Raw genomic sequence first — 9,103 nt, 5'->3', positions numbered from 1 at the left:
TTGTTTGAGTCAACATTGGAGTTGACAAATTATGTGGAACTGAATATAGATTTTTGGCAACACTGCTCGTTACCGTTGATGACGGAATGGGCGAGGCTTGAGTTTACCTTGTTATGTTTTTGTAAATTCTTTTAATTTTAACAGTTTTTCTATAAAAACATGTATAAATAAGAAGGGAATATTTTTAAAGGTTTTGCGGTTTTTATTGTAAGGTATTTCTTAAGGTGAGAAAAGCTCGTTTTTTGTGATGGGTTTATGTTATGTTTCTTGTTTATTAAACCGTTGTTTTTGTTCCAGCAGAAAATGAAGAATATATTGTTACTGTTAGCAGTAACGAGTTGCGGTTACGGGCAACTGGATCCTTATAATCAGAACTTCCCGCCGCAACAATTTCCATCTGACAATACGCAGAACGGCACATATCGTTCTAATCCTCAAATACCGTACGGCAGTTTCCCAGTCAACCAAGATTACCAACAGTCACAAAGTACGTTTTATAACGAAGGTTTCGACTCGGACCCCTATCGCGATGGTGACAATGAAGTGGACCCGCAGAACACCGCTAGTTACTACGCAGGTTTAGACTACGAAGAGAGGTACAAATGTCCTCCCAATTGGATTCGATTTAGAGAATCTTGTTACCGCTTTACTAAGTCGCCCAACCGGCCGCGGAACGACGCCCGGAAGATCTGCCAAGCATACGAATCAGACTTAGTAGCAGTGAATACTCCTGAGGAACATGGATTTATCATTACTACTCTAATGAAAATAGATCCTCAAAAGGGTTCCTGGTATGTTGGAGCACATCAACAGTCACCGGGATACTGGTCTAACGATTTAGATGGTTCGCAGCTGTCAGGTCTTGAAAATGCTTTTTTCGAAGATGTCACATCCATTTACAACAGCTACAATTTGCTGCCCCGGGATTACTTAGTATACAAATTTTCACAACATGATGGCCGTTGGGGTCTATCTGCTGTAGAAGGTACTCAATATTATCATTTTATTTGTGAAGGCCAGCCTCAAAGGTTAAAGTTTCTAATGGAGGATACTAGATCTTTTACCTATGGCTTAGATGTTTATGATCCAGAGAGAATTCCGAGGGGACCTTATTTTACAAAAGAGCCAGTTGACACAATATATGACCCTCTCCGCAGCAATTTTGTGCAGCTGACGTGTGTTGCTGGAGGATATCCCACACCTGTGTATAAGTGGTTCAGGGAAGACTACCAAGTTGACAGCCCTGTATTCACTGAAATCAACCCCCTGGATGATACTAGATTTATTGTAAGTGGTGGAACTTTGATGATTTATTATCCAGATGCGGATAAAGATAATGCAAAATATCATTGCACTGCTTCAAACAAATATGGTGTCATCCGCTCTGAATCAGTCCGACTTTCGTTTGGATTTATTAGAGAGTTTAATCAGAAAAGACCTATGGAGAGTGGCAAACAATACTGGGGTAAAGTCATGTACTGTGATCCTCCATCTTACTATCCATCTGTGAATTTCTTATGGGCTCGTAATTATTTCCCAAACCTTGTAGAAGAGGACAAGAGAGTGTTTGTGTCTTCAGATGGTGGAGTATACTTTTCTGCCCTCGAATCGATTGATAACGGCAATTATAGTTGTAATGTCATGAGCAAAGTTTCAGACATGGGTCGCAATGGGCCATTTTTTTCACTGTCTGTGTTTCCCCATTCTGATTATCAGCAGCTTAAATTCCCCAACAATTTTCCTAAGCTTTTTCCGGATGCTCCAGTTGTCGGTCAAGAAGTTAGGTTAGAGTGTGTTTCATTTGGATATCCAGTGCCTTCATATAATTGGACTAGGAAGAATAGTCCTATGCCAAGGCGAGCAAGACTAAGTAATTACGATCGCGTTTTGACTATTTCCAATGTTGGCGTTGAGGATGAGGGAGAGTACATTTGTGACGTTAGCAACGACCGGGCGCGTATATCTAACAGCGTGTTTTTAAAAGTACAAGCAGAACCTAACTTTACTATACCATTAGCTGACAAGCATGTTGACAACAAGGGTGAGCTCCATTGGAATTGTGAAGCTTTTGGTATCCCAGATGTCAATTACACTTGGTGGAAAAATGGCAATAAACTTTCTATGGAAACTTTGGACTTAGAAGACAGGGACCGATATATAATTCAGGATAATGTGTTAACTATAAAGCACTTAGATCCTGCAAGGGACCCTGGAATGTACCAGTGTGAAGCAAAGAATCAGTTGAAAGCGAGATATTCCACAGGACAGCTGAGAGTATTATCATTGAAACCATCATTTAAGAAGAGACCCCTTGAATTAGAAACATATGGCTCAGAAGGAGGAAATGTAACTTTGAGATGTAATCCAGAAGCGGCACCCCGACCCTCATTTACATGGAAGAAAGATGGAAATGTAATAGGTGCTGGTGGAAAACGATTCATCACTGAGAATGGGAATCTGATCATCAGACAAATTTCCAGAGATGATGAAGGAATATACACTTGTGTAGCCAAGAACCAGTACGGGTCTGATGAGAGTAGAGGAAGACTGATAGTATTACGCGCTCCCCGATTCCTCGTGCGTCTACCTCCGCGCGTAACAACGCAAGTTGGCCAAGTCATCTTTTTACATTGTAGCGCTGAAGTTGATACACTCTTAGACACCGCTTACCTCTGGAATCACAACGGCATACGCATGAAGGAAGCAGCCGATCTTTATGCTGACAAAAGAATTAAAATTGACGGCGGAGAACTGACCATTTATAATGTCAGTCTTTCCGATGTCGGCGATTACGAGTGCATTGTCAAAGCAGCTATCGGCCGCATATCCAGCCACACACAACTGCGAATCGAGGGTCCGCCGGGTCCTCCGGGCGGACTGCAAATTTTGAACGTTTTGAAAAACACTGTGACCCTCGAATGGACAGACAGTAATTCTAACGGGCGACCGATCACTGGCTACGCGATTACCGGCCGAACCAATTGGAACTCTACATGGAATACCATTGCGGAAAATATCGCCAACGTGATGGAGGTAGATCGTTACAACGGGCGCAAGCGAGCGGTCGTCCCCGTCACCCTGCATCCGTGGTCGGTTTACGAATTCAGAGTTCAAGCTATAAACTTCCTCGGAATCGGCAAACCTTCAGCACCGAGCCCACAATTTTCAACGTTAGCTGACAAACCTTATCAAGCACCTGCGAACGTCGGTGGAGGTGGAGGCAAAATTGGTGATCTTACAATCGCCTGGACTCCTCTGCCGAAGCATTTGCAGAATGGACCAGGAATACATTATAAAATATTCTGGCGTAGAAACGGATCCGAAGTGGAATTCCAGTCCCTCTTGCTAAAGGAATATGGGAATGTTGGCAGTCATGTCGTGCGTATAGTGCATCAGTATTTCTATACACCGTACGATGTTAAAGTACAAGCTTTTAACGACTTGGGCGCGGGTCCTGAGAGCGAAATAGTTACTATATACTCTGCCGAAGACATGCCTCAGGTCGCTCCGCAGTTGGTATCGGCACTTTCGTACAACTCTACGTCACTCAACGTGACTTGGAGCCCGATAGACCAGTCCCGTGAGAGGCTCCGTGGCAAGCTCATCGGCCACCGTCTGAAGTATTGGAAGCAGTCCAACAAGGAGGAGGAGTGTATCTACTATTTGTCCAGAACTACGCGCGCCTGGGCCCTCATTGTCGGGTTGCAGCCTGATACATATTACTTCGTGAAGGTATGTACCAACACGCTCCGCGATTGTTGCGCCATTTAAAGTTCTTGCTATAGCGTAAGTATTGAACAACCAAAATTGGATATTGGTTGGTTGCTATAGAATTTCCAATTTAGCAAGAACCCTAAATGGCATAACAATCCCGTGTGGTGACTGTACCTATTGAATGTATATAGTAGGGATGTACCGACTAGTCGGGAACGCCGACTATCCGGCCTAATTTGTAGTCGGCGATTAGTCGGCGACTAGTCGGCAAAAATGGTCGATTAGTCGGCACTTTATAAAGTGACAGAAAACAGGGCAAAAAGAAATAAACAGCAAATATTTTCCATAAGCTTTTCACCTATTTTACCCAAATTCCTATTTAGGGTGCTTACGAAAATTCTTGTTCGAATTATTGACCGTGTGGTCGCTTTCTTGTCCGGTTGTCGTATGAAATATAGTACCTATTAGGATTTTTGTTTTCAGCGTTACTATTTATAATATGATGAATAGCGCGACGAAAGGGGTAAAACGATTGTTTTTTAAGTGCATCTGAACCGAACTTAGGGAATACTAATGATCTGGCCGACTAGCCGACTAATCGGCCATCCGAGCGCCGATTAGTCGGCTAGTCGGCTAGTCGGCCAAATCAATAGTCGGTACATCACTAGTATATAGTAATAACGTTAAATTCATATTTGAATTATTGAGCATGTTGATTTATTTGTAATATGTTCAATTCCCAATCCAGTTTAACAGCCCATATTTAGTTTTTGGACAATATATTTTTTTAATCGCTTTTAGAAGCGTCTTTGGAGGCCTAGCGTTAACGCATGTGACGGCTTGGGCTTCTGTAGAATTCAATGGGAAATAATTTTGTTTTGAGCTTCTTTTGTTACGGGTGCACATTACACTTCCAACTCGAGATCTTGGTAGGTAAGAAAAACTAATGTCTGTTATTGTTTTAGGTAATGGCATTTAACTCAGCGGGCGAGGGTCCGGAGAGCGAGCGCTACCTGGAGCGCACGTACCGCAAGGCGCCGCAGAAGCCCCCGGCCTCCGTTAACGTGTGGGCCGTCAACCCGAGCACGGTGCGCGTCGTGTGGCGCTACGTGCAACCCACCGATGAGGAGGAACCGCTTATTGGCTACAAGGTCTGCTTTACATTGAATTCAAATAATCTGCCTTTTTCCCAAAAGACAACAGTATGATGACTTTCGAGGTGGAGCCTTTGTGCTTTTGTAGCCAACCGATGTTGTGGTACGCGGTTTATTATCACATTGATGCGGGTTCTCACGCTGCAAGTAGCCGTTTTCCATCAGGCGAGCCGTAGGTATGCTTGTGTGCTATCATTGTAGTAGAAAAACAATGTTGAGAGACCGCGGTTATCATGAGAGACTCTTCACATTTTTGAGTTCCAATACCGCTTCGAAATAATTACCATTATTATCATCGTTACAACACCTGAAAGACGTCAACATTATCATTCAACGCGCTGCTGTAATTCAACCGTTCCCTGCGAACCTGACCAGATTATCGTACCAAGAAATTAAATGGGAGCCAAGCCCAGGCGACTTATGTAACCTACTTGGGGTTTTGTCAACCTGAGCTAGCGCGTCTAATGTCACTGTATCCTCATTGGGTCCAAGGTCAGTGTGATTTATTAGGCGATTAGTTACCATTGTACTTGGTTAACTGATCATTTGCAAAGTAAACTTTATGACTATGGAAAATGGTCTAATATTGACCACTATAGTAAAACAACTGTTTAGTTCGTTGATTGAGTGAGAAGTTAGATTTATCCAGCAAGGTGGGCGCTTAACAACTACACAGAGTATTTCTACATTCGTGGTCTTATTTAGTGCGTGGATAAAACGACCGTTTTTCCTTTTCTTTTTTTTTTTAATCTTATTTATTTTATAAGCCATACATCTTAGGGGTCATCCATTAATTACGTCACACGAATTTCAAGGTTTTTTTACCCCTCCCCCCCTCCTTGTCACACTTGGTCACATTTGGCAAACCCCTCCCCCCTGGTGTGACGTCACATTTCTTCAACGAAATCGGCAAATATTGATTTAATATTTTATCAAAATATTTTTGACAAAAGAAATATGCGTAATTTTATAACCCAAAACTGATTAAGAAATAAAATTAAACGAATAAAAATGATTATCGTTTCAAAACCTTGTTATTTAAATGATAATTAGCGTATTAAATAATTTAAATACATTTTCGGTTACTGATGAAGTTAAAGTGACGTCACAAAGTTTATGACTCCCCCCTCCCCCTTGTCACAACATGTCACATTTTCTTGACCCCCTCCCTCCCCCTAAACGTGTGATGTAATTAATGGATGACCCCTTATGAAACCGTTTATTCCTTAATAATCATAAAATGTTAAAATGCCCAACCTTTCCACACTAAAGTTGTAAACCATGGTTAGATGTATTGGATGGCTACATGTATTCAGTATAGACCACTCTGTTGGTAAAACAAGTTGACACGCAAAACCGAAGAAGCAAGAACGGACCAATGCTATCTTCTCTTTGACAATAAGGGTAATTTTGCCCCTTTTCCCTCTGACAGGACGTCCGAAGTATTGTGTTTTGACTAACTGACCAACATCCACATATGAAGTCTTCAAATTAAAATCTGCATCCGTGTCTGATTGGTTCCTTATCATTTTACAGGTGCGAGTATGGGAAACCGACCAAGACATGAGCACAGCGAACGACACCATTATACCCGTGGAGCACAAACTCGAAGCATACGTCAACAACCTCATACCTGGCAAGACCTACAACCTCCGAGTTCTGGCCTATTCCAATGGAGGTGACGGCCGTATGTCTTCTCCTCCCATAACTTTCCAAATGGGTGATTACCACAGCGACTCTCTTGGGTACTACGTAAGGGGCAACTCTGCCCACAAAGAAAGCTTAGCTTTAGGATCTCTTGTCTCACTATTTCTAGGTCTCTCGGCCTTAAGATGGCTGCTATCGTGATGTTTATTCTGTCCTTATTTTGCGTAGATGTAGTAACTAAGGTCTGATTATGATATTATTGCAATAGACTTATACCTATATTTTTACATTAAAGTTTTAGGCTATATTTTTGGACTGAAAGACAGAAATTGATAAATAGTTCTTTATTTGCACAACTTGCAAGGTTGTGAATTATCCCGCCCATTTTACTCGACATTTTATATATTTTTTCAATTTTTATAATTTACTCTTTTACTGCTTTCTTAGCTTTAAATAATTAAGTCTCTCATGCACTATACTTTCTATAAGTTATCTAGAATAACTTACTATTTTAACTAACATTCCAAGTCGATTTTCTATTGACAATAAGCCAGCCAGGATAAAATCTCATTACCTAATGATCTAAGACTAATGATATTATATTATGGAAGTCCATATCACAATTTTGATTTAGATGTAAGAGATGTATGTAAATATTTCGCAATGTGTTGTTTATACATTTGTTTAAAATGAAATGCATTTTCGCTGCTACGACGTAGACTATCAAGTTTTTAAATTATTATTTTTTACTTCTACAATCCGAGCCATTTTCTTCGTTTAGGATATAAGCTATTTTCAGTTCAGTTACACGCATAATGACAATATTTTCGCGTAATGTCACATAAAAGTAGACGGCCGAATGCTCGTCAATGACCCAGTACCTACATGTTATTTTTAAACTTTCATGTTATTAACAATAGACACCTCTATTGGTGTCATCTATTGGGTATCATCTATTGGGGATTAGTATGTCCGTGGGACGTTTACCTTACGCTAAACAACACCTGTCTACGAAATGCAGCTTAGTGGCCCGTGCGTGTATCGTGCCGCGTGGTCAAAATCAAAATATATCATTATGCGTCTAATTGCCTTTTTTATAATAATTATGGTATGTATAGTACAAACTACAAAGTGATGAAGCGAAGCTTATTTGTTATGTACAGTCAGCATCAAATGAGTGATTAAATATAATTGCAGCACATAGTTATAATGCTTATTTCTTTGATGATATTGATATGTAATGGTGTCTTGAAATATTTTTGGCTACTTTGGCAGTCACTTAATTTGACGCTGACTGTATCAGGAATAGGGAGATTTTTGCTATCAAGAAAGAAAAATACAATTTTTTCATATTGCTATAACAAAACTAAATATTCGCAACTTCTTGCTGGAAAAGTCACCCCAGTGAAACTGCTTTTTTCAACTTGAAATATAAATAAAAAATGAAATTAAAAATTGCCTTAAACATGTTGAAATCTTTGTACGTAATGTTTAAAATTAAAAGTTTCGTGAAATAAATGTTTTTATACTTGAAACTTTGTTTGTCTTTGAAGAAACCAAGAAAAGTACGCAGTACGAGTGTTATACTAGGTCAAGCAGATCTTGTCAGTAGAAAAAGGCGGCAAATTTGAATAATGTAGGCGCGAAGGGATATCGTCCCATAGAAAATTTGTATTTCGCGCCTTTTTTTACTGACAAGATTTGCTTGACCGTCTATATTTACGTCATAATTTCATAGAAGTTTGACGTTTAAAATAACACCAGCAGGCGTATTAGGGATCATCCATTAATTACGTCACACAAATTTCTAGGTTTTTTGACCCCTCCCCCCCCCCCCCCTTGTCACATTTGGTCACATTTGGCAAACCCCTCCCCCCTAGTGTGACGTCACATTTTTTCTACGAAATCGCCAAATCGAATTAAGTAAGTACCTAAGTATTATTAATATTTTATCAAAATATTTTTGACGATATAAATATTAGTAATTTTATAACCCAAAACTGCTTAGGAAAGAAAATTAAAAGAATAAAAACGATTATCGTTTTAAAAACTTGTTATTTAAATGTACAGCGAATAAAATAATTAAAAAAAAAATTTCGGTTACTGATGAAGTTAAAGTGACGTCACAAAGTTTGTGTCTCCCCCCTCCCCCATGTCACAATATGTCACATTTTCTTGACCCCCTCCCTCCCCCTAAACGTGTGACGTAATTAATGGATGACCCCTTATGGATAGTTTTCACACGTGATAAAATCTGTCACCTTTTAACACCGCGGAATAGAAGGTGACGGACACCGTTTTATCACGCTGGCACGTCTTAGACAAGAACGACCATAATATCCATACTGACCTGCGAGTGCTGTCAAAATCTGTGTAGACTTTTCTTGGTCTAACTCTAAATAATATGACGTCTAATTATTAATTTTGTGCTGTGTCATCTATTAACGCAATTCATTAAATCCTTAACCTTTTCGCCGCCTAGTTAACCTTTTCGACGCCGTGTCAAACACAAAAGCAGTCACCCGGACGCAACGTCACCGAAGTGTCAAAATTGAAATTGAACTTTATACATATGCACGTAGGTCTAT

The 9,103-nt window shown here is 40.1% G+C and overlaps 1 protein-coding gene across 1 annotated transcript; it reads left to right on the top strand.

Annotated features, from left to right (window-relative positions):
• Positions 1-300: 300 nt before the first annotated feature.
• Positions 301-8,050, top strand: LOC134791976 (contactin). Its single transcript, XM_063763071.1, has 3 exons — positions 301-3,732; positions 4,680-4,865; positions 6,405-8,050. Exons 1-3 carry the CDS (start codon positions 304-306, stop codon positions 6,714-6,716), a joined length of 3,927 nt encoding a protein of 1,308 aa, XP_063619141.1. The 5' UTR covers positions 301-303; the 3' UTR covers positions 6,717-8,050.
• Positions 8,051-9,103: the final 1,053 nt, after the last annotated feature.

The sequence above is a fragment of the Cydia splendana genome, chromosome 7, assembly GCF_910591565.1.
Source record: "Cydia splendana chromosome 7, ilCydSple1.2, whole genome shotgun sequence".
NCBI classification, from domain to species: Eukaryota; Metazoa; Arthropoda; class Insecta; order Lepidoptera; family Tortricidae; genus Cydia; species Cydia splendana.
Note: the sequence above shows the minus strand (reverse complement) of the source record. Positions and strands in the feature narration are given on the sequence as shown.